The sequence below is a fragment of the Palaemon carinicauda genome, chromosome 35 (assembly GCF_036898095.1).
Source record: "Palaemon carinicauda isolate YSFRI2023 chromosome 35, ASM3689809v2, whole genome shotgun sequence".
Taxonomy (NCBI): domain Eukaryota; kingdom Metazoa; phylum Arthropoda; class Malacostraca; order Decapoda; family Palaemonidae; genus Palaemon; species Palaemon carinicauda.
In genome coordinates this window covers 39421457-39448174 of record NC_090759.1, presented here as the reverse complement: position 1 = coordinate 39448174, position 26718 = coordinate 39421457, and the positions used below count along the sequence as shown (strand labels likewise).

Genomic DNA, 26718 nt, shown 5'->3' with positions numbered 1-26718 from the left:
CGAATGGTGTCAGTCTTTCTTCCCTGCTATTTGAGAAATTACTTTCTTATTACAGTATATGTAGGGAAATAACTAGCCATAGGTATAACTTCAGACCTACTACTGAATAGGCATGTCCCTAGTGGCCGGTTATGGAGCTATGAATTCTCTTTTGATGCTAAAAGTGCTGCTAGGGGAAGCGGCACGCATCAAATAAAAACAGAACAGCATCTCGTGGCTGAAAATTTGTTAAAGATCAATGAAATGAAACGAAAAGCAAAGCAATGAGCAGTGCATTAAATGAGACAGAAAGTTTGTGAAGCAGACCAATATGAGAAGTGTCAGACCATGCATAACAGTATAACAAAATTATTTTATCTCTACGTGCAGTTTACACAACCATGACCACCAACTCCCTTAAATTTGGCAGTGCAAGGGGGGGTTCGCATGGAGGCGTTAAATATTGCCGTTGGTACATGGCTTGTAGGTTCATGATCTCCTCCTGCTACACCGATTGACCGAAAGGGACTTAAATTTCGCCAGTTGTCCCTATCTTGAGCATTTAATTCATTACTTCTCGTAGGCTCGTAGGTTAGGCGATGGTTTTGTGTACAGGTTTTGTAGTAAGCCGGCCACTTAAACGACAAGAAAATGGGAAGAAAATTCCCATTTTCTAAGCATGAAGGATTAACTGACCACTGATGTACAAAAAGATACCCATTGAAATTCGACTATCATTTATTATAATTATAAATTCTGATTTCATAATCCTGGAAACAACACCATTAGATGGCTATGGCTTATTTCAATATAACAGTTAAATTCATAGATATTACTATAAGCCATGAAATTATCACATTTGGTATAATAAAAATATATTAATGACTAATGACATTAACAGCAATGTTGACAATTTATTTTAGGGACGAATGTTGTTCGTTGAGACGGTAAGCGAAAAATACGAGTAGTCTGCGGGGAGAGGGTGGGGTTTACAATGGGGCTTAGACCAGCCGGAAAGTAAGTAGGTAAGAATATGCCTCCTAAGTTAGGTTAAGAGGTGTTCTTGTGTATTTCATTGGTAAAATGTGGTTTTTTAAATCTGTTCCAACAAACTATAAAAGCTTCGATCACTAAAAAATTTTTTTGCATAAAACTCAGGACACTCATGAACCATATCGTAACTGAATTTTATACTTCTAGTCGCAAAAGGCATTGATCTTCACCCATAACGCTCGTGTCCATTTATCTCGCTGAAATTCTGCCGAGAACGCAAGTTCATTTGTCAACCCAGCTTGCCTGTGGACTTGATGCTTTGCCACATTGTCAAACCCCTTTTCATGTACAGATAAATTGACGACTGTTAGAACCATCAACAAGTCAGCGTAACTACCAAACCAAGATAATCGACAAAAAAATTAGTTTTTTCAAGCAAAACGTTAAGGTGGAAAAACACTTAAGAGCCTTTACAGATCAGTGGCCAGGTCCTCTGTGTACACTGAAAATGGGAATTTGTTCGTTTTCTAGCCATTCGTAAGATGTGGCCGCTGTACTTCAAAACATCTTATTCGGCAAATCCTCTACACAAGAACACTTGAATGGCCGCCAACCAAACCTAACCTATAAGCCATGTCCCTACTTAACGGAGGACTGATGCCACACTGCAACTCACCTTAAATTACCATATTGGTGCCTTAGTATGTATATCAGTGGCCAGTGCCTCAAGCGAACGTAAAATATGAGCAACTAACCATCCCCCTAACCTAATCTACAAGCCGTGCCCTTACCTACTTACCTAACAACTCCACTTATACTGCTGTATTCTTAACTCGCCACCATTACCATACAGGTGGCCGCTATCATACATACACCTCACTATATTCTTAGTACCTACCTAAAATAAGGGCTAACGCCCTGTATCACAGCAGTGTAAAGGGGGTCACAGGAGGCAATATTCAACCACCCATAGTATGTAGGTAAGGACACAGCTTGTAGGTTAGGTTGGGGGGGGGGAAGTTGAGATTCATTGATGTACATTTTTAATCCACAACAGAGGAACTGGCCACTGATATACAAGGACCCCTAATCTTAGTCCCTAGGAGCCTTTGTATATCAGCGGCTAGGTCCTAGAGCGTGCATAAAATTGGACATCAACTAACGTAAACTTTTCCCCCTAACCTAACCTACAAGCAGTGGCCTCTGATGCCACCCTTAAACTGCCGTATTTCAAGTCAGCTGCTATCATACATACACTCCAAAACTTCTCTATCCTTAACACCGTCTGATTTTATTAAGGAAATGAACGTAAAAGGCGCAGATAACCTCACAGGGTGTGGGCATGATAGCGGCCACCTGCATGTATGTTTACGTCATAGAATACGGCAGTGTAACAGGGGTCGCAGGGGGACTTAACCTGCCCGTTGGGTAAGTAGGTAAGGACATTGCTTGCAGATTAGGACGGGGGAAGTTAAGGTTAGTTGATGTTCATTCTTAATACACAAGGGAGGAACTGGCCGCTGATATACAAAGGCTCCCTAGAAACTGGAAAACTCACAATTTCTTCTAAGCATCAACGGAGCCTTTGTATATCATTGGCCAGTTCCTCACGCGTTCATTAAAAATAGACTTCAACTAACCTAACCTTTCCCCCCTAACAATCTACAAGCCGTGTCCTTACCTACTTACCTAACGGGGGTGCTAATGCCCCCCCCCCCTGCGACCCCCTTACACTGCTGTATTTTAAGTTAGACATAATAATACATACAGGTGGCCGCTATCATACATACAACCCCCAACGACATACCAAACCTGTTAAATTTGTTCTAAATACCAATGGTAGTTTTAAACTTATAATATATGAATGACTTTATTGGAAATTACGTAAATTATGCAAAGCCATAAGCGACTATTGTATTGACCGTCACACCGGCCAGAACTTAAGAGGGCAAAATAACACTTTAATCACAAATCCAGAAACCGTAAAAGCCTCATATAACTCATCAAACTAAAAAACAAAACCATTTTACACAAATACAAAATTTACAACGGAAAAGTTTTTGTCCCAATGAATTTGATTCAACCCTAGACAATGATTAACTGGACCAAAATGGAATACGTTCTCGAAATATTGGCCGGCAAATTAAGTATATATCAAATTTGCTCTTTAACAATTCTAAATGCAATTTATATTCAGCCATTAATCAATGGTATACCTGTCAAAAAAAATCTAAAAACTCATATAAGAAGTTATTGATAAAAAAAATAACATGGCTTACCCATGGGCCGTTCGCAGTTTTAAAACCAAGATTTTAAAGATATTAAGCACTTTATATAATATCATGATTCGTTTAAATCATCCTGGTAAAACATAGATTGTCTTCTTATAAAATAACATGATAAAATTCAATAAATAACGCCGATGAAAGCCGATAAATAACGTAGGGGTCTCTTACCATTGCGTCGTAGTTGTTTACAAATCTCTGAAGAACTTTGTTCTCGTTGCTGATCTCTGAGCAAAGGTAAACCTCGTATATTTCTCAAATTTTCCAGCGCCATGTAACTACTCCACCTGAATTATTTTTAAAGTTGTTAGCTTTTTCTAATCCAGTTAATTCCTTAATCTTAAAATTTAGCCTCAAATTGCATAAAATAAATTACTTATTATGATAAACTCTCCGGTACCATATAACCACTCCAACTAAATTCTTTTAGTTTTTTTAAGTTTTATCAATCCAGTTTATTCCCTAATAAAAATTTAGTCTCAAATAGCATATCATGAATTATTTTTTCATATATTAATATAAGTTTAAAGATTTTATTGTTTGATTTATATTAAATTTTCATGTTTCTTTCCAAACTTTGAGAAATTATGAGTAACCTATCCAGTATACTTTTTGTTCCAAGTTCTTTCATACTACCAATTTATCTATTTATTTATTTCGCATTGAACATAGAACTCTAAGATGTTTTAGATTACATGAAATAATTATATAATTTTCCTGACCCTCGATTCTTAACTGCGCTCCCCGCAAAATAAGTTTGCAGGCACTCTGCCATCAAATAAATATAAAGCTTCTTGACGCATCATGAACGTTCGAAATAAGATGTTCGTATTAACAATGAAAGTAGAAAATTACCTAATATATGAGGAGGATAATGAGTGCCAAACTGGATATACTGGTAGAATATGAGAGAATAACTTTATAGTTGAGATACTACCGCTAGAGTGTTATGGGGTCCTTTGACTGGCCAGGCAGTACTACATTGAATCCTTATCTCTGGTTACGGTTCACTTTCCCTACACATACATCGAATTGTCTGGCATATTCTTTACATATTCCTTTCTTTCTTCATGCACCTGACAACACTGAGATTACCAAACATTTATTCTTCACCCAAGGGATTAACTACTGTACTGTAAAGGTTCAGTAGCTACTTTCCTCTTGGTAAGAGTAAAACAGACTATGGTAAGCAGCTCTTCTAGGAGAAGGACACTCCAAAATCAAACCATTGTTCTCTAGTCTTGGGTAGTGCCATAGCCTCTGTACCATGGTGTTCCACTGTCTTGGATTAGAGTTCTCTTGCTTGGGGGTACACTCGGGCACACTATTATATCTAATTTTTCGTTCTCTTGCTTTTCCAACTAGGATTTTAGCTTAGCAAGTAATAATAATAATAATAATAATAATAATAATAATAATAATAATAATAATAATAATAATAATAATAATAATAATAATAATAATACAGTACTGCATAAGAGAGCTATAGGTATAAGGAAGCTCTTATAGTAAATGCTATATATTTTAGTAAAACCTTCCCGTCTATGCATTTTGGAGAATTTGTAATGTTAATTCATTGTCTAAACGAGTTTGTGGTAACTAGTCCAACTGATTACCCCCCAATTACCATAAATCCCATATTACTTAGAGGTTTTTAACGTCTTTTGACAAAACGTCTAAATATGTATGCTTAAAGTTTATTTATTTATTTTTTTTGTAAAGGAATGTGATGCGCTTCTTACAATCTCCAGTGCTGTAGAGAAATCCCTTGACCGTGGCCAGGAAGTTCGTATGATATGCCTTGTTTTCAGTGCAGCCTTAGGCCGTTAATCATGAGGCCCTTGTTTTCACACTCAAACAATAGACAGTAACAGGATGGTCCCTATTTAGCATCATTATTGAGTAGTAGAATGCGAGATCTGGTGTTCCTCAGGGTAGCATCCTTGGCTCATTAATTTTCATACTATATACGCATATGTTTAGTCTAGAAAACAAGTTCGTTGCATATGAAGATGATGCTACTCTCTTTGCTTCAATTCGATCTCCTCAATATATATCTGGGGTTGCTGATTCCCTTAACAGAGATCTAGCTAAAATTGGCACATGGTGCAAATTATGGTGCATGATGTTGAACCCCAGTAAAGCTCAAAGTATAATTGTAAGCAGGTCGAGGAAAGTGGCTCCTCTACGTTGATAATGTTTCTTTAACTATGTATGACTTGACATTTTAAGAATGATTCTTAACAGCATTTTCATTTTTGAGAATCGCATTAGGTCAATGTTTTCTTCATTTGCACAAAAAAACTTATTGAGAAAGTCTTTTAAGATTTTCGGGGATCAATATAATCTGGTGTTTTTTTTTTCTTTTTTTTTTTTTTAAATCTTTCGTTCTGCGTTGAGCGAGTATTGGTCTCCTGTCTGGTTTTCAGCTGCTGAATCTCATCTTAATTTATTGGACAGGAAATTGGAGTCTATTAAATTTCGCATTCCTGATCTAGATATTAATCTCTGGAACCGTCGTTCAATTAGTTCGTTATGTATGTTGTATAAGATTTTTTATGATTCTGATCATCCTTTACATTCAGATCTTCCCGGACAGTACCATCCTGTTCGTAAAATTAGGCATACTATTAATTCTAATAGTTAAGCCTTCTCCGTTGCGAGGCTCAATACTACACAGCATACTAAAAGTGTCATTTTGAATGTGACCAAGTTCTGAAATGATCTTCCTAATCAGGTAGTTGAATCGATTGTCCTTCAAAAGAGTGAACTTGCCGCGAATGTTTTTATGTTGAATAGGCTGACATAAGTCTCTTTCTATACTGTTAATATATGAAAGATATATTTAATGTTATTGTTCCTTACATGTTTTATTTCAAATGTTCATTATTTCTCATATCATTTATTTATTTCCTTCTTTCCTTTTCTGAAATGACTATTTTTCCTTGAACTTATGGAATCCTGCTTTTTAAACTAGGTTTGTATTATTATTATTATTATTATTATTATTATTATTATTATTATTATTATTATTATTATTATAAGCTAAGCTACAACCCTAGTTCTAAAAGCAGGATGCTATAAGCCTAATGGCTCCAAAAGGGAAAAATAGCCCAGTGAGAAATGTAAATTAAATAAACTACAAGAGAAATAAGGAACAATATAAAACATTTGAGGAACACTTAACAACATTAGAATAGATCTTTCATATATAAGCTAAAGAATCTCTTCTACCCTTACCAAGAGGAAAGTAGCCACTGAACAATTATAGTGCAGTAGTTAACCTCTTGAGTGAAGAAGAATTGTTTGGTAATCTATCGCATAATGGATAGGTACAAAGCTTCCAAGATTATACTTAATATTAAGCTTATTTTACCCTTACCACAAACAATATTATTAATGCAAATTTATCTTAATCACATTTTACCTTGAAATTAGTTTATTTCTACGTTGGAAACTACTACCGCTAGAGTTAGTGTGTTCTTTGAATGGTCAGACAGTATTTGATTGAATCCATCTCTCTGGTTGCTGCTTATTATTCATTTGCCTTCACATACTGTACACCGAATAGTCTGGTATATTCTTTCCATATTCTATGTCCTCATACACCTGGTAACACTGAAATTACCAAACAACATTTCTTCGTTCAGGGGATTAACCACTCAAATGGGGTTGTTCAGTGGTTACTTTTTCTCATGCTAAGAGTAGAAAAGACTCTTTAAGTTATGGTAGGCAGCTCTTCTAGGAGAAAGACACTCCAAAATCAAGCCATTGTTCTCTAATCTTGGGGTAGTGTCATAACCTCTGTACCGTAGTCTTCTACTGTCTTGGGCTAGAATTCTTTTGCTTGAGGGTACACTCGGGCACACTATTCTATCTCATTTCTCTTCCTCTTGTTTTGTTGAAGTTTTTGCAGTTTTTATAGGAGATATTTACTTTAATGTTGTTACTGTTCTTAAAATATTTTATTTTTCCTTGTTTCCTTTCCTTACTGGGCTATTTTTGCTGTTGGGGCCCATGGGCTTATAACATTCTACTTTTCCAAATAATACATAAGGTCAAACAACGTTTATTTATACGTAGGAAACGCTGCCAAGACGATCGCTAGCACTTTCGAGCGGTGTTTTGAACGTCAGCATTCATTCATAAACAGAAAACAAAACGCTACGTGTAAACTAAAGACCAGTGTCAAATCTACGGTCGCCGTTATGGAGAAACAAATTTCGCTAAAACCCGATTTCAAGCTTCTGAATCCTGACTTTGATGGTTACAAATTATCGAGTGATGTTGATGTAACTTTTTATTCACGAGCAGTTGATTGTGCAGAAGGTATTTTCACTTATAATGTCAGTTCTTTATTGGCGGGGTGATTGTAGATCGGCGGGTCACACATGTAAAGGAGGTTCATTCGGTTCATTCATATTTAACTAAATGAAAGTTGAAGTAGCACATTGAAGTGCATAGAATACTACATAAACTTCCCTACCTAATCTAACCTACAAGCCGTGTCCTTACACCTTGCCTATTTACTTAAGTCACCCTCACTGCAACCTCCCCCTTAGAAAGCCGTATGCTTAGGGATATGGTGTAATATAAGGGAGTTATGGGACATGGTCGTCACCATACGTACACTCTGTATTTGTTAAAATCGTTTTTAGATTATTGCTAGTACAGTTGGCTTCATTAACTCTGGTACACTTCACAGAAAGCTAAGGGGACGTCAGTGTACCGGAATTAATGAAGTCAACTGTACAATATTAGTTATGACAGGAACTGACTAATATATCTCTAACAAATAGGTAATGTATTATACTTGAATGACTAGCGGAACTGGATTTGCTATAAGAAATGGACAAGTGCTGGCTAGTTTGGCATTTTTCTCCATACTGTATGTTTAATGGGTAAATATACGATACTTTAATTTCAAGCTAAATACATAAACCATATATTATTCCTACTCGTAATCTTGTTTTTTTACGCATTTCAGACCAGGGTTATTGGGGTAAATCCCCCATTTATGGGTTTTTGGATACCATCATGTATAGAAACAGTTATGGGAAAACTGGGTTTTTGGTTGGGGAAATGCCAAATATGAGTGATTTACATCACTAATGAGATAAGCAGTTCGGAAAATATATGGTATGTGTGTCGCGTTAAAGTACCATTATTTTAAAAGTTGACTAAAAAATCACATTTTAAAAAGGAAACAACCACAAGAACGCTACCTTACCTAACCATTATAATTTTAAAATTTTTAAAGGTTATGAATGAAAAGTCACATTTTAAAAGGGAAACAAACACAAGAACACCACCTAACCTAACCATCCTCAATTAACCTAATCAAGAAGGCGTATCTTTACCTACTGGAAGGCTACGCCTACTTATAAACTCCCTTAGAGTGCCACATCCTTACCTACTGGAGGGCAACGCCCTCTTATAAACCCCCCTTAGAGGGCCATATCTTTAACTACTGGAGGGCTATGTCCCCCTTTATAAACTCCCCTTAGAGTGCCGTATCCTTATCTCCCTCCTCAGACAGTTGTTTCCTTACTTGGGGCAGTTATTACCCCCTGCTATACCCCCTTAAAGTGCCATATCCTTACCTACCCCCTTTAGAGACTTATGTCTCAACCCTGAGTTTCCTCCAAATTGACTTCTCACTTGGCAAGGTATCACTAAATAATGTTATTTCTTAAGATTATCTTCATATTAATGAATTTCACACAAAGATAGACACTATTATTTAGTGATTTTAATACACCTCTGTTCTTGCAAGCGGTACATATGTTTGAGTCACTATTACTGTATCATAAGTAGCCTATTTACAGTATTCCTTACCTTAAGATTAGGAGAACGAAGGTTGATGATCCTCTGCAGTGGCGGCTCGTGGTCAAATTTAGTGGAGGTGCTACTGTAGAAAATTTGTAGTCTGTATTAATATTATGTAAAAGGAAATAAACTGGTATAAGAAAATTAATTCAGAAACTTGATATAATTGTAAAAGGATAAAATAATTTTTTTTTACCTAACCTAAATTGTTACTATTCAAACTTGATCCAATCATTTAAAAATGAAATCCATCCTTTTTGTTTTAGTTTGTGCAAAAAGATAAATAATTTTCTCCTTGAAGTCTGGATGACAACTGATGAAATTTCAATGGGAAATCGCTGCAAGTTCATTTAGCATTCTTGATTTCACTGTGCTTTTTAGAAAGTTTTTATTTTTTTTAGTATTGAAAAGCAGCATTCTGCTTCTGATGTAGTCATGGGAATTGTCAAGAAAACCAAAGAAATTGTCAAAGAACCAAAAGGAATAAATCAAATTGAATAGTAGGGAATAGGATAATGATCTAATTGTACACTTTATCACATTCAAGAATATGGTAAACAGTTTTCTAGTGCAATTTACATGGATTAAAAAAGAAGTAACTCCTTTCCACTGACACACTAAGGTCTGTGGCCTCGGCAGTGCGGAAGCTATAGTACTCTCACTCAGCCTCTCGTGCAGTATCTTATGTGCGCATCCGCACAACAGCCAGGACACCAAGCAGCTGGAGCTATGAAGTACACAGTTCCATACAAAGTTTTGTACTTTTTCATAAACTGAAGGATGGCTAATGACATTAAGCTTAAGGATTATATATTGTACAATTATAAAGAAAGAATGAATGAAAAATTCATAATATTGAAAGTTATCGATATCAAATGAAAATAGGGGGTGCTGCAGCTCCAGAGTGCTTATACACGAGCCTTCACAGGTCATCTGTAAATGGTGGAGCACTGAGACAGTCCCTCTCATAATATGGGTGAGACTAATTTTCCAGAAACTAATGCATATAATTTTTTTCTAAAAAACACTTGTAATCACCAACTGTCTTACTGCACTGCCAATATACGGGTTTCCCCTGGCTTTGAAGGTTGCCCTTGCAGAACCTTTATGTCAGTCTGGGCAACTGATCTTGATTCCCTTTGCCCTGCATGCAGAAGACACTCCTGCAATCAGGCTTCTCCTTGCGGAGAGCATTGGGAGAGGTCATCCTCCCGATGGGAGCGGTACGGTAGGTGATGAAAGAAGTCTAAAATGGATTCTTTTTCTTCGAGGTATTCCTTGAGGTCGAAGAAGTCCTGACTTCTTTCTCCGGTGCCTTGTTCCCTCCCTGCTGACTCTGCTCGTTTGTTCTCCTTCAGAGGACGGACAAGAAAGAATGACGACTGTTTGACCCCCGGACAACCCTCAAGTGCAGGGGTGTTTACCTCTTTGGACACTATGCGTTAACTCTGGCCTTCCTTTTGGCTTTCGGGTTCCCCCCTCTAAGAAACTAGTTTTGGATCTGCTGGAGTTTGGGCCACAGAGGGAGTGCACATCTGCCTCCACTGGGGTTGGCCACAGCCTTCCGCACCCCTCGAACCTTTGGAGGGGCGTTCCCTACAGGTCTCAGGTCACTTGCTGATGCGTCGTCTGCAACTTCTTGCCCACCTAAGGAATTGCTGGCAGGGTCTCCCTAGGGTCCTGGCCGGGCTTACAATCCCCCAGGATGAGAATGCCGGTTGAACAAGCTGAGCTTGCTTAGTATGGTATGTACATTTAGTGCTTTGAGTTCCCTTAGCAGGAGAAACTCTGTTCCTCTTCCCTCTTAGGTAGGTCATCCTTTTTGCCAGTACAAAAAGGCGTCCTCACTTGAGTGTTGTCTTTGAGTACCTCGCAAGCATGCATTAGATTTTTCTATGCCTTGCTCCAGCTCTTTGGAGAATCCTGATGGTGGCGGCTGCTGACTGCCTGTAGTCTCAGCCCCTCGACATCATGTCCCTAAGGCACAACGAGTTTCGACGAGACTTGTGAGGTCAAGTCATTGCCTCAGGTGGCTTCAACCCCTTATGGGGGAAGAACCCACTTTTTCTGACGTTCTTGAGTCATGGCAGCACGCATTTGGAGACAAATCCCTCTCAGCCTTGCTCGTTTCCATCTGAGTGCACAAGACTACAGTACTTGTCAATCTCCTGCAGGTTCCCTGATGAGTGCTCATGCACCTGTTCACCCTGCTATGGCATGTGGACGAACAGGCCCTAGTTAGTGGGAGCGTTACCGAGCACTCGCCAGCAACGTGCTTGTGAGGTGGGCCGGTGAGATCCTCCTGCTGACGAAGGTCTCCTCGTTTCTCAGTCTGTGCATGCTACTTCAGTGCGCTTGCCGAGAAGAAACTGCTCACAATTGAGTCGCTTATGAGTGCTCGCCTCTTAGGGTTTCTGTGGCCGTCCTATCATTCGTAAAGGACGCTCCATGGTTTCTTGAGGTTGTAAAGGCGGTGAAGTAAGCAGTTAGTGAATCGCTCCTAGCTTCAGTCTCAGAGGCATTTTCTTGGCCAGTCTACAATCCTCCTCTTGGTGTCAGGATCTCCTGGGAGTTCCGATCTACCTGTGGACCCCAGGCGTAGAAGTACTGCCCCGATTCATGCTACTCCTCCTTCTGTGTAGGAATCACCCAGCTGAACCCTCTTACTATCTAGTTTCCCAAACATTCTGGCTTAGTCCCGTCTTCCTACAAACCCTAGCTATATGCCCATGTACACCACATTCAGTACACTTCGCACCAGCTCCTTGCACATCCTTGCATAATGCCCATCCTTACCACAATTGCTGCAAATCACATTTGTACGATTACTCCTACATCCATTTGCTATATGCCCAATCATAACACACCGATAGCAATTAACCACTTTTTTTTTCTTTCTTACACTCAGTAATATGATGCCCTATCTCACCACACCTGAAACATGCTCCTAATGTCCATCTACACATTCTTTTTATATCCAACTTTCCCACACCTATAACACTTCTCTTCGAGGATACAACTACCTGACCTACCTCATTGCGCACTAGCACTCTTATCCCTCAAAATCTGATTCCCTTGCCTAAACCCTTCCTTTATCCTTACAGGTATACTGTATTGTATTCTTACATTACTTGCCCTAACATTCCTATCTATTACACTATCAGCTACTCTCACTGGCCTTCTCAAAACCACATCTTTAAAACTACTGAATTCTGGTATGCTTTCCACCATTCCAGTTCTTATACTGTACTCACAGATTTACTTTCCTTCAAACACCTGTCCAACTCGTAATCCTCAACTGTCTCTAAAATATCAATCTCTTTCGTCTACCTCATTTTTTTCCTTTGGTTTCAAATTAATTAACTGACACATTCTCCAGTACTGTATTCAAAAACTTCTTCATTAGTTCTCTATTTTCATTTATGTAGGTAGTAGGTTGGGCAGGGCACCAGCCACCCGTTGAGATACTACCGCTAGAGAATTATTGGGTCCTTTGGCCGGCCAGACAGTACAGTACTACATTAGGTCCCTCTCTCTGGTTCCCTTTGCAACTATAATTCCTCCCTTAACTTTTTTTGCTCTTCCATTTTTCATCAATCCTAAATAAAATTCTAATCCTAATTCAGTCCTTCGTCCCACAGTCCAGTTTTTCCACCTCAGTCCCTGTTTGGGCGCAAAAATAATGTGGCAGGATGTTGCAAAAACAAACCCCACACCCTTAATTAACAGATAAATTGTCCCACAACACAAACTTTCCCCCTACTTTTACACTATCTGGACTCTTGAACAGAAGGAACACTAAAACAAATCATAACTTTAAAATTATATTTCTTACAAACTAAATAATCACTGAATATAAAAAAACCACTAAAACAAACAAAATCACCATAACCTAGAACTCAATAAGCAAAATATACTGTATATATAACGGTGCGTATGTGTACATGGAAATTGTCGCCAATAATCAGAAAAACACTACAACATTCACTGAAACTGACACTAATACTTAACACAAAAATAACAAAACAAAAACACTTGAATGTATATATACCTGTATGCATGTGTGTAAACACCGTTGTGCACACAAGGGCCAACAGTCCTTAACAGCCCACTGCCACAACTTCGTTGCTAACGGTAGGAGCCTACAGTCAATTCGACTGAGCAGTAACGATAGTTCCTGGTCTTTTTGAGAATACACTTCTATTTCCAGTCCAAATCAGTGTCATCATCATCGCCATTATTATAATGAATCCAGGGGAGGAGAAAATTCCTTATTATAGGCTGGGTCTTTTCCAATATTTCAATCCCCAAGAGCAGCCAAATCAAGTTCTTAAAGTAATATGTTCATAATCAGTCATCAGCATTCAAACTCAAAATTTCCAAAGGAGGAATTACGGCTGGTAATTTATTAACACTTCCAAAGCTCATAAAAGAAAGACAAAACCAGTATTCACAAACACAACTGCCTATTGTTACAGTCAATCAGAAAAAAACATTCATACAAGACATTCATGGCTGTCCTAAACTAGCTACTAAAAATGTAAACAAACAACCTCAATTATACCAACAGTCTTTCTCACTACAGACAATCATTACACTATAACACACACACACACACTCTCTCTCTCTCTCTCTCTCTCTCTCTCTCTCTCTCTCTCTCTCTCTCTCTCTCTCTCTCTCTCTCTCTCTCTCTCTCTCTCTCTCTCTCTCTCTCTCTCTCAAAAGGATTTAACAAACAATGAAAAGATAAAAAATAAAACAAAGATTAATCCTCTACAATAAGTTAATCTGACACACCAGATTAAAGATGAAATGAATTTCAATGACTTTTCTCCTAACCAGTTCTCTTAGGTATATAAATCAGTTAAAGTTGCCTTCCATTTTTTTTCCATTTTGACCACAACTAATTTTTAACAAGTCCAAGGGGACTGGAAATTAGAGCAGTAAATATTTCATGTTCTTACCTTATGCTATGTTGAGAGAGATTTCTTAAAAAAAATAAGAAATAAGAGATATAGCGAGAACATTTCCTTATAAAACAAACAGATCAATCTCTGAAGGGAGGTAGACATAGCTATGTAATTTTAGAATAATGTGTTTCTTTATTCTCTGGACAAATGTTTTTTTCTGAAATACACAGTACAATTGTCTTATAAACAAAATATTGTGGACTAAAAAGTCTTTTTTTCATTCTAGGTATTTAAAATGTAATGCTTCTACTGGGAAATTTATTATGCTGGAAGGAATAAAATAATATTAAATGGAAATAGCTGAAAATAATTAGGTAAAAATGATGAAAAGAAAGGAAAGGAATTGGAGTGATAATAAATTAAAATTTAATGTAAAGAGAGGGTGTTAAAATAAGGTGTTCTGGCACTATATACAAACCCTTTTGCTATTTACAATAAAGACAGATTTTGGCAGCAGCTTTTGGTAATAATAATAATGATAGTAATAATAATAATAATAATAATAATAATAATAATAATAATAAAATGGCCTGTATTAGTGCAGAGTGTACTTACTGGGAAAGGACGCAGTGCATATCTTTCCTTACCTCGGTAACTAACCATACGACTTTTAAGTGATTTGTAACTACCCACCGCTAATTAGCGGGGTTGAGCGGGTTGTTATACCTGCCAACCTGCTCACACTTGCACAACAATAGTAACAATCCAGTACTGTACATCACTTTTTATTTTGGCTCGGAAGAGAACAGACTTTGTCGTTCACTCCCATAAACTGACAATAAACAACTGGCCTAAAACTAATAACTTTCCCTCTCTTTTCAGGTGTGCTTGATGTGAGGATTAACTATGAGGGTTTGTCATGACAAAGAAGGACACCATTGTGGCACCGTTATCTCAGTGGCATAGACCAAACCTCACAGCCTTTGTCCTTTGGGGTCATCCTTGAAGGCAAAGAAACCTCGCAGTTTGACTCCATTGCCTCTTCCTGTCATTCTGACTGCTCGATCGGGCTCCTCCAGAGGCCGATCGAATATGAGTGGTGGCCCTTTAATCCTGTGACAACTTTGTAGTTTTGAAGTGTCCCTTGCTTTCCCCAGAGAAGCAGTGCCCAGGGGTTCATTTTGATCCTCTCCCAAGACTCTGGAGGTCTTGTACCTAAAGGTTCTCGTGTGTCTGGACTTAGTGACCTCAGCCTTTTCTCGCCCACCTTACGTTCATCCTACATCGTGGTGAATCACGAGAAGTCGTCTCTGCAACCCTCACAAGATCTGGTACATCTAGGTATGAATATCGATACCAAACTAGGCAGAATAGAGAGGATGAAACAAGCAGCTCGCCTGTTCTGGCGCAGGACTCGCTACCAGCACATCGATGGCAAAGACCGCTGGGATACCCTTCCTCTTTGGAGAGACGGTTGCTGCGAACACACCCTTTTCAGTGGCAGCTGAAAACTTTTTGGTCTCAGCACAAAGACCCTCCCAATATTCTGGTTCTGATAAGGTCGGAGCAGAAGATAGACCTGAGTTGGTGGCTGTCAGCAACTGATCTCCTCCCCACAAACTGATGCTCCTCACACATGCATCAAAAAAAGGGTGACGGGCTCACCTGTTGCATCACACGACCTGTGGGCTGTGGTCCAAGTCCAAGTGACATTGCCATATAAACCTCCTGGAAATGAAGGAAGCCTTTCTGGTCCTCATGTAATTCCATCTGCCCCTTTCAGGTCACTCCGTGTTGCTGATGAGCGACAACTCCACCGGAGCACCATACATAAACAAACAAGGAGTTACTTTTCACAGCCCCTTTGCCATCTAACTGTAGAAATTCTGTACTGTACTTGTAATAAGATGGATGGAAGACAACTCTGTTGATCTATCAGCCTGATTCATCCTGGGCAAGATGAACATTTTGGCAGACAATCTGAGCAGAAAGACTCAGATAGTTGGCTCTGATTGATCTTTGAAACATCAGATTACTTTAACTTTTTCGGGTTTGCAGATGATCGACCTGTTTGAGATGTCCCTCAACTGGAAGCTTCCGGTGTACTGCTCCTGAGTACCAGATCCCCATGCGGACTGGTAAGACGCCTTTCAACACCTGTGGGACAACATGGACGTCAATGCGTTCCCCCCCTTCTGGCTAGTAAGGAGGCATCTCAATAAGATAAGAACATCGCAAGATCTCTCTGACCCTAATAGTTCAGAAGGGGCAGCATGCAGAATGGTTCCTAGACTTTCATACGCTCACGGAGGGAGCTCCATCCAATTCCCGATCTACTCAGGCAACCACACATAAAGATGTACCACAAAGCAGTAGCTTTGCTACAGCTTCACACCTGGAGGTTATCCAGTACTTCCCAAATTGATTTTACCTGGTTAAGTCACAATGCATATCTCTAACATCTTCCCTCAAATTGCTCTGGCCGTTAGCCTCATCATATATTTAAGAGTTAGCGAGGTTACCGGGTGCCTCTGAACAGCTCGTGTTCCACCCACCAAATGGTGAGTGTTCACTGTAAATAGCAAAAGAGTTTTTATATAGTGCCAGAAATAATATGTAATTTTCCTAACTAGACTAACCTTGAGCTGTTTACACATGCTGGTCCCGCCATAACCTTTCAAAGTGACGTATTGTTACTTGTGCGAGTGTGAGCGGTTTTATAGGCTGTTCATGAATGGCAGAGGCAAGGGACAGTGGTATTGCCCTAGCAAGCAGGACAATGCCCTAGAGACTGTCCATATATACCCAAGCCTCCTCTCCATTCATGCTAGGACCAGGGAGGTCCAGGTAATGGCTGCTAATGACTCAACAGGTAGACCTATTGGCTCCCCCAAACCACCTATCCTTAGCCCACAAGGATGGTGAGGTTCCAGATACCAAAGAAATTAACGAGCTTGAGCGGGACTCTAATCCCAGGTATAGCCCCTGCTAACTAGTGGTGCGCAATTACACCTCGGATAAAAGTCTTATGGGTAGTTTCAGCAAATGCCAAAATATATCTTCAGTGTAAATAGCTCAAGGTTTTTATAGTTGGGATTTCCAAATTTGTTATATTTTTGCTGAGAGAAAAAGTGTGTTAGTCAATTAGCTAGTTTATGATTGTGTAGACAGGGGCTCTTTACAGTTCATGTACTGTACTGTATACTACTGTAGTGTATGTGTAGCGTACACTTCATGTTCAATGAATGAATCCTTAAAGCGTAGTGCATCACAAATCTTGGTAGGTAGAACTTGTAAACGTTAGTGATGTTTTACCATCAATTTTTATTTCATTTTTTTTTTTCACTTGTAGTAGGATAAATATTCATACATCCATTGAAAAAGAACTACTGAAAATGTGTTTACGGTACAGTATTATATTGTATACAAAACCTTAAAACATGTCATTCAATTTCGTCAGCTGACCAACTATCTTAAGCAGACATTACTGCATTCTAAAAAATCATGCTTCATTAAAGCATTTTTATACTTTTGTTTTCAGTTTTTGATGCATTTCATCCTTCAACTATTAGTGATCTTTTTTACTCTGCAGTATCAGCAAGTGTTGTTAGATACAAATAAGGGTTTTATTGTTACTTATATATAGCATGGTGTGGTAATGACTTATGTGTTATGATTTATCTTACATTGTACTGAAGCTGTGTAAATAATATGTAATTACCTCTGGGAAGTACTGTTGTATGAACTACAATACCATGGTAAAACCACATGAAAACATTGTACCCAGTGGGTTACCTAGTGACCTAGTGTGGAGGCAAAGGTCACCGAGTTGCTTGGTTATGAGTTGACTCGCCCTAGTGCGGTAAACATTTGTGGATTCTGGGTCTTTGTGCCTGTCTCTGTTACCTAACCCCTGTATCGACGGCTGACTGTACTGTATTTTAAAATGGATTCAAGTTTTGCTGTATTCATTGTATGTCCAATAAAATTTTTTTCAAGTCATTTGTATACAAACTTGAGTCCTTTGAATTACATTTCCCACCTTAACCACCCCTCTTAGTCTTTTACCTAACGTTAAAAGGGAATAGTCTGTGACTGGTGGTTGTGTGGGTCTTTCCCTTCACACCAACTATCTCTATCCAACTGCCTTGTTAACTATTCAACAGTTGTTTCATCTCAGTCTGAAGTTATGTCCAATTTTAAGAGGATTCTGGTTTGGATAGCTATGAAATGTACATGTTACTTTTAAAATTTGTTATATTTACAGTAGTGTCTAATTAAATATTTTTATATTTCAGGATTAGAGAAAAGACATAACAGTTCTTCTTTTTATCTCCATACAAGACTTGAGGCACTTCATAATCATCTTTTCGGAGATCCCTTTGATACTTCCTGCGTTTACTATTTTAGCAGTAAGGGCCATCTTTTGAAGAATAACTTCTCAAAGGTATGACACTGTATAGATTAAGATATTTGTTTTCACCACTATACTGAGAAAGTTAAATTCATATAGTATTTGTTCCAGCACCAAATACAAACTTTTCAGCTCTTTATTTTGGAGATATATTTCGGCAACATCTGAAACTAGACGTAAAACATTTAGCGAGGGGCCAACACCCTCCGCTAGTTACCGGGGTAGACCAACCACCCTACTCACACATGCAGTAGCCAACACAAGCCGCTTTTTATTTCGGCTCGGAAGAGAACGGATGTTGTCTGATCTCCGTTTTACTCGATTTAAAAAACCAATTAAAGAACCTACGAGCCTAAAATACATTTTGTCCTGCGTGTAGAGGGCTCAGCTGTATGCAGCAGTCTCCATGTAATATGTACAGGGAGTGGGCTCCCTCCCAGTAGAAGCGATTTGGTAAACTTAGAAGAAGACGACTAAGAGGGATTCTTTCTCTTCGGGTTCATACTTGAAATCAAAGAAACCTCACCCTCTTATTTCTGCGGTTCGGAAGTCCCTATTGCTTCCCCTAGAGAAGCGACTTGGACTTTCTCCGCAGGGGAATCTTTCTCTGCTGACATGGTATGTCATCTGTGGACTTCTTTAGGGCTCCCAGTCTCTTCATATAGACAATGCCTTGTGGAGGTTCTCCGGGTGAGGGACACAAGGTGAGAGTGAGGCTCCCTCTCCCAGGATGGCAACCAATCCTTCCTCTAGACCTACCAGCGGTAGCGCTCCGAAACAATATTTTGTTTCCGCAGCCGGAGTAACTTCAGTGCCTTTCCCTCACCCGGATAACTTATTAATTTCAGCTCACGTAGGTATACCAGGAAATGGAAATGAAGACTGATTAGAAAGGAAACCTGATGTCAAATTATTTCTAAGGCATTACTTACTTTAGTGAAATTACTTTTTGCTTAGTACTGAATGATCTCTGATAACATTGGGGATTCTGAAGATCAGAATAAAATTAGGGAGTTTATTAGTATTATATCTCCATGGAATGATACAGTAACATGTCCAGATGACTGGGAACTGATCTCTGTTGACTCAGCATTGGGTACTCTCATTTAGCACATGAGTTCTTGTTGGCTGACAAATACCAACTATGCTGTGAAGATGTTGTGGTTTCCCTTACATTTAGTGTTCCTTGACTGAATGTCCTAGCCTGAGAGATCCCAGGGATCAGTTCCTCTCGGAAACTCGTGGTGGAGAAAGCAAGTAAACAGTAAATTCTTTACAGGATTTTTGAAACCGATGTTTTTAAATATTAAACTTAGCCGGTGAATATATAATAGCTGACGTCTCCGACGGCTCGACAGAAAAACACAAAAACTCGCGAGCGATCGCCATGAAGGTTGCGGGTGTGCCCACCTGCGCCAACTATCGGCCAGATACCGCATATACTGTGAACCCTCGCTACTTCGCGGTTCGACCATCGCGGATTCACCACTTCGCGGATTTTTTCCATAACCCATATATATACAGTAATATATATATATATGTATGCATGTATTTATGTATATATGTATGTATGTATATATGTAGGTATGTATATGTGTATACATATAAATATATATATATATATATATATATATATATATATATATATATATATATATATATATATATATATATATATAACGGATTTTGAGCGAAGCGAAAAATCTATTTTTGGGTAAGATGGCCATGTCGTCCTGATGGAAGTTCCTTAAAGGCAACTTCCTAGGGTATATTACAACTACGGCGATATTCCCAGAGAATTTACCTTAAGGTACCCAGAATTCTAACTCCTGGAGCGAGTATCCCTAAAAAAGACCTTAGGGATATCGTAAATATCAGCGGACGTATTCTTGACACGCCACATAGCAATCTATACCCCGAATAGAGTTAACACTTCGTAGGGGTCAAATGGCAAGAAAACGAAAACGATAAGAAAAAGGGGGGAGCCGTTCGTAAGGCATCTCTCCTCCCCGTTTCGTAAGCGTGCCCTGCGCCGCTCGCGGCGCCATCTGTATTCCTTGTAGCGATACACGAGGTGCTACAGATACTGTATGTAGGGAGGGGTCCTACAGCCCTTTTCTTTTCTTTTTTTTTTTTTTGAAAAGGGACAGGGCGGGTCCATCAGGACGACATGGCCATCTTACCCAAAAATAGATTTTTCGCTTCGCTCAAAATCCGTTTTTTGGGCTCAAGCCATGTCGTCCTGATGGAAGTATACCAGAGCATTACTGTATCTGTGGATTCTCAATACGTGCCGTACTCCTCAGGAATGTTTCTTAGTCAACTCGACTGAAAGACCTAAGATGTTACCGTTATACATCTTTTCACTAATCATAAGCCATGAAAGCGCTTCCTGCCCCCTACAGGGAGGAGTCCTACTAGACTCTAGAAACGAACGAAGAGTACATATACCTATGTATGAATCACTCGCAAGCCAATACAATATAGTGGTCTCACTCTATATGAAGTAAAGCATAGTCCTTACGGAACTACAGCATCCAAGGGAAAAACCCCGACCAGCACCCTGGTCGAAGTAGAAATAGACAAAAAGGTTATATCTGCGTAGGATTAAACTTGCTGCCGCCACCGTCCTCAGAGAAGGATGGAGCCCTTTATGCTAAGGAAAGTATAAACCAGTGCAACAAGGCTTGCATTAAGGAACAGGCTATTATAGATATCCCCGATTAATATACATAGGCTGAATGCTCAGTAATTAAAATGAAATCAATATAGGTGAAGGAGACGCAATGTTCCCGAGAACAAGTTTATAATTAACAATAAATAGACATGGTTACCACAATTATATACATATGATAGGTGGATGACCAACAATTTACACAAGTACTGTAGTGCATGGATGTATGGTTATCTGAAAGAAAACAATCAGGTCACTTGTCACATACCAAGGTATCAAAGTTAAACGTCCATGTTACTATCCACTGACATTAGCGTCAGAAACGCTCGGCACACCTGTCTGTACTTGTGCTACAATCACCATGACGCTGGAACAGTCATTGTGGGCTCCCAGAGCCTTCACTACTAGTTATAGCAACGCATATAACTATACACTCACCCAAGAATCAAAGTCCCAATTAAATCCACTGTTCCTCGCAGAGTTAAACAACAGGGTTAACGACGCAACCAACTGCTACCACAGACCTCTTTAGCTGCTCCACTTGCTTAGCATAGTGGCGAAAGAATACCCTGGAAGACTTCCAGCCAGTGTATGAACGAAGGTGTTCAAAATCCATAAAGTTAAAGAAGTTTAAGGATGAAGCAACTTTCCTCGGATCATGACCTGCGGGTGAACTGTCAGGATCCGCTCTGCGAATAAAATATGTAATTTTCGCCCTAAGTTGATTTTAAGATAAATTCGAGCCCGATGTTTCTCCTCTGAATAGTTGGCCCCCATGGAAGTCTGAAGTTCTACGAAGATAGACCTTTAGGCATTCTACGGGACATAGAGATGCATCTTCTTTCAGAGGGCAGATTCTCCAGGGACCCCACCTGTTGGTGGGCAACTCGTTCTTAGCGAGAAACGTAGGGTCCGGAAACAGGTTCAGTTCTCCCCCATCCAGGAACTGAACCCGGCCCTCCTCTCTCGAGAGGGCTACAATCTCACTAACTCTGGCCCCAGAAGCTAGGGCAAAAAGGAAGATCACTTTTTGAGTCAGGTCCTTCAGTGCACACTCCTCATTATCCAGCAATGAGGCAAAATGAAGGACTTTGTCTAAAGACCATGAAATAGGCTTTGGAGGAGCTGAAGGTCTAAGCCTAGCACAGGCCTTCGGGATCTTGTTAAAAATCTCGTTAGCGAGGTCTACCTGGAAGGCATACAGAATGGGTCTTGTCAGAGCTGACTTACATGTAGAAATCGTGTTAGCCGCCAGCCCCTGTCCGTGGAGGTGGATGAAGAAGGATAGGCAGAACTCCGTAGAGATCTCGTGCGGATTCTTGTCTTTGACAAAGGCTACCCATTTCTTCCATGCTGATTCGTACTGCCTTCTAGTAGACTTGCACTTATATTCTTCCAGGAAGTCGATGCTATCTTTCGAGATTCCGAACCGTTTCTTCACCGCTAGGGAGAGAAAATCATGAGCTGCAGGGTCCGGGTTTTCTGTAATGAAGCGTAGATAGTCGACTTCTGGACTTGCTGGGACAGAACTGGGTCCGGGAGTGGTAGAAACTCTAGTCGTAGTTCCAGAGCTAGAGGGAACCATACACTGTTCGGCCACTTGTGGGCCACTATTGCTGCTACTCCCTTGAAGGATCTCAGTTTGTTGAGGACCCTCAACATCAGATTGTGAGGGGGAAACAGGTAGATCCTGGACCATCTATTCCAATCGAGGGACATCGCATCTACTGCTTCCGCCAAGGGGTCCTCGTACGGGGACACATATCTCGGCAGCTTCTTGTTGTCCTTCGTCGCGAAGAGTTCTATCTGCAGTTCTGGGACTTGACTCGAGATGAAGGAGAATGATCCTGCGTCTAGGGACCATTCCGACTCTATCGGTGTAACCCTGGATAGAGCGTCCGCGGTCACATTCCGGACTCCTTGAAGGTGAACTGCTGACAGGTGCCACTTCTTCTTCTCCGCCAGTCGGAATATAGCTATCATTACCTGGTTGAGAGGTGGAGATCTCGATCCCTGCCGATTCAGACATTTCACTACCACCTCGCTGTCCAGTACCAACCTTACATGGATCGAGTGATGTGGGGATACTTTCTTCAGGGTAAGAAGCACTGCCATAGCTTCTAGAAAGTTTATGTGAAAAGTCCCAAATAGCTTGGACCAGGTCCCTTGCACTTTTTTCCGATGGGAGTGACCTCCCCACCCTACCTTTGAGGCGTCTGTGTGGATTGTCACTGACGGGGGGGGGGGGTGGCTGAAGAGGTACTGACCTCTTTAGACAACTGGCTTGAGACCACGGTCTGAGAAGAGAACGTAGCCGAAGTGGGACCGGTCTCTTCATCAAGTCTCTTCGCTCTCTTGATGCAAAGGTTCTCCAAACTCCCGCTGCATCTTTTAGCTGTGCTCTTAGCACTGGGTCTGTTACTGATGCGAACTGAAGAGAGCCCAGAACCCTCTCTTGTTCGCGTCTTGATATCCTCTCGGAACCTAGAAGTCTCTTGACAGACTCCGCTATTTCCTTCCTTTTCGACATTGGAATGGAAAAACGCTGTGACACTAGATCCCAGTGAATTCCCAACCACTGGAACCTCTGAGCTGGAGAAAGACGAGACTTCTTTCTGTTGATCATGAAACCTAGATATTCCAGGAACTGAATCACCTGTAGGGAAGCTTGCAAGCATTCCGCTCTGGATGCTGCCCACACCAACCAATCGTCCAGGTAGGCTACTACCTGGAACCCTTTTAGGCGTAACTGTTTGAGCGCTGCGCTCGCAAGCTTCGTAAAGATCCTTGGAGCTATGTTTAGCCCGAAAGGCATCGCTCTGAAAGCATAAAGTTTTTGTTGTAGCTTGAATCCTAGGTAGGGGGAGAGACGGCGACTTATTGGAACGTGCCAATAGGCGTCTGACAAATCGATGGAGACGGTATATGCCCTCTTGGGCAGTAAGGCCCTTATGTGTTGTAATGTTAACATCTTGAACTTGTGGTTCATTATGAACTTGTTGAGTGGTGACAAGTCCAGAATGACTCTGAGTTTCCCCGAGTCTTTCTTGGGAACACAAAACAGCCTCCCTTGGAACCTGATGGACTTTACCCTCCGGATCACCTTTTTCTCCAACAGTTCTTGAATGTACTCCTCCTAAACGGGGGTGGAGTGTTGGAAAAATTGAGGGCACAGGGGCGGAGTACTGTACCAACTCCAACCCAGTCCATTTTTGAGCAGGCTGTGGGCCCAGGGATCGAAGGTCCAGCGATCCCGGAAATACTGTAGTCTCCCTCCTACCGGCGACACTTCACTTTGACTGCCCTGCAGTCTTGCCTCCCTGGCCGTGACCACCTCTGAATCCTCTTCCCCTAGAGGGGCGTCTCGCCAAACCTCTGGCTGCCCCTCTGGGCTTTGCTCGAAACGTGGTCGATTGCCCTTCGAACACTGGATTGAATGCCGGGGATGCTGATGACACGGCTTGGGGTACCCATTGGAAGGTGGTCGGGGTCTGGGCTACCAGTTGTGGCACCAGAGGCAAAGCTGGCTGCTGCTGCTGCTGACGTTGTGGTCTGAAAGTCTTGGTTGGACGGGAAGAAAACCTTGATTTCTTCGCCTTTCCTTTCGGCTGAGGGCCCTCATCAGGGGAAGACTTCCTCTTAAGGGACAGGCCCCACTTAAAGAGAAGATTTCGGTTCTCAGTGGCTGCCTTGTCCACCACCTCCTTGACCACCTCATTGGGAAAGAGATCTTTACCCCAGATGCTGGATGAGATGAGTCTCTTGGGTTCATGCCTCACTGTGGCCGAGGCGAACACAAACTCCCTGCAGGCCCTCCTCGCTTTGACAAAGCAATAGAGGTCCTTAGTCACCGTGGCCAGATGGATTTTGGCCATTACCATGAACATCTCAGGCATCGTGGGGTCACTAGCCATTGTCTCCATATTTGTCTGGAGAGATATCGAGGCTGCCAGACGCTCCTTTGTATCCAATTCCCTCCGTAGGAGGAATTCCGACAACTTGGGAAGGTTTTCGCCGAACTGTTGACCTGCGATATCGGCGTCCAACTTCCCAACCGAGAAGGTGAGGTGTACCTCCTTCCAGTCCTTGTTGTCCAACGGCAAAGCCAAAGACAATGGCTTGCATTCCTCCAGAGATGGACATGGTTTGCCAGCTTCAACCGCCTTCAAAACGGCCGTGAACCCTTTCTGCATAAAGGGGAAGGCCCTAGCCGGGGAGGATACGAAGGAGGGGTGCTTCTTACTCAAAGCAGCAACTTTAGAGTTTGAGAACCCCCTCTCCTTCAACACAGATGTTAAGGTAGCTTGAGCCTTGGAGTGATCCAGGATGATCACCTCCTTCGAGGCCGGCTCCTTCTTCAGACGGACATAACAGTCCGGGTAGGCCCCTCTGCTGGGCCAGAATTCCACCTCCTCAAGGGGAACTGAGCCCAGTTTCTCCGACATGACGATCTTCCCGACCGTCATCGGCATGTGCTCGGCATATCTCCACGGGTTGGCATCCGAGCACAGAGGAAGGTCCTTCACGTTGAGCTTCTTTGGAGGTCCACGTGATGCTGTGATCTTCTGCATCTGGAGCTCCATTGCAGCGGCCTTCTGATTATTCTCCCTCTGCATCTGTTGTATCATACCAACGATGGAAGAGAGAGCCTGTCCCAGCTCTGCTGGAAGAGCGGACGAAGTAGAGGGGATAGGTTCAGGGGTCTGAACCGGAACGTCTGAAGGCACGGAAAACTGTTCCTCCACGGCAATCGGATCTTGATCCTCCTCCTCACCCTCTGCGAGGAGGTCCTGTTCCGCACGGTCGGACAAGTCAGACATCTTGTCATCCAGCTGGATGTCATGCATGGCATCCGCAACATCCTCCTCCACTGGGATCTGGACGAGAGGGATCTCCGGCCGAGGCTGGGGAACAACAGCGTCAGTAGAAGCCTTGGGAAAAAAGGTATGCCCTCATCTTCTCATTAGGAAGATAAGGTCCAGTGGTGTTCTTCTGGAAACCCCTTACCCATAAACGGAGCTTCTCCCTCGCTGCATCCCTTGACTCCGCCGACCTAGGGGATTCAAAAGCCTCTGATAGCAGGTTAGTACACACTGCACATACCTGCGGATCCCAGTAGCGATGATCATCCTTGGAGGCTGCGCAAGCCGCGTGCCTCCTACACGAGACATGTCCGCAAAAGTTCTTGCTGCGGACATTGCAGAAAACGCTATCACATTTCGGATGCTCCTCCTGTAAAAGAAGAAAATTTCCATGAATATCAAGTGAATTTCAATTCACATGTATATATGAGCATTCACAAAGAATAAGGGAAAGACACCTACTTGTGAAACCCACACAATCACCTGTGGAAGCCCACCAGCCATAAAATCACGTGGTTAGTCTTTGCTAGAATAACCAGAGATCATATTTCCCGAGGGAAATTAGGTGTAGCTCACACCTAAGGTAAGATTTTACCATTCTGGCTAGAGGTGAAAAGAATTCTCTTTTCATCCTTGTAAGGCGACACCAAGTGATTGCACAAGGCAACACAAGTAAGTTAGAAAAACAGTGTTGTAACCTACTATATCATGGTCTCCCTTGGTAGAATACACCACCCAGGAAAGAACTGATACAGTACATGAGGGTGGTGTG

At 41.2% G+C, this 26718-nt stretch overlaps 1 protein-coding gene and 1 long non-coding RNA gene across 2 annotated transcripts in view; one reads left to right on the top strand and one right to left on the bottom strand.

The window, feature by feature from the left end:
• Window positions 1-3427: 3427 nt before the first annotated feature.
• Window positions 3428-13594, bottom strand: LOC137627698 (uncharacterized). The gene is made up of 3 exons (XR_011041206.1): window positions 13138-13594; window positions 9096-9168; window positions 3428-3544 (listed from the first exon to the last, which is right to left on the bottom strand). It is a non-coding gene; the product is annotated as an uncharacterized lncRNA (long non-coding RNA).
• The window catches only part of LOC137627697 (nudC domain-containing protein 1), a 70126-nt gene continuing 50791 nt past the window's right edge, over window positions 7384-26718 (top strand). The window contains exons 1-2 of the mRNA XM_068358927.1: window positions 7384-7586; window positions 18295-18443. Of these exons, the coding sequence (XP_068215028.1) occupies window positions 7466-7586; window positions 18295-18443 (270 nt within the window). The 5' untranslated portion in view covers window positions 7384-7465. The remainder of the gene's footprint in view (window positions 7587-18294; window positions 18444-26718) is intronic.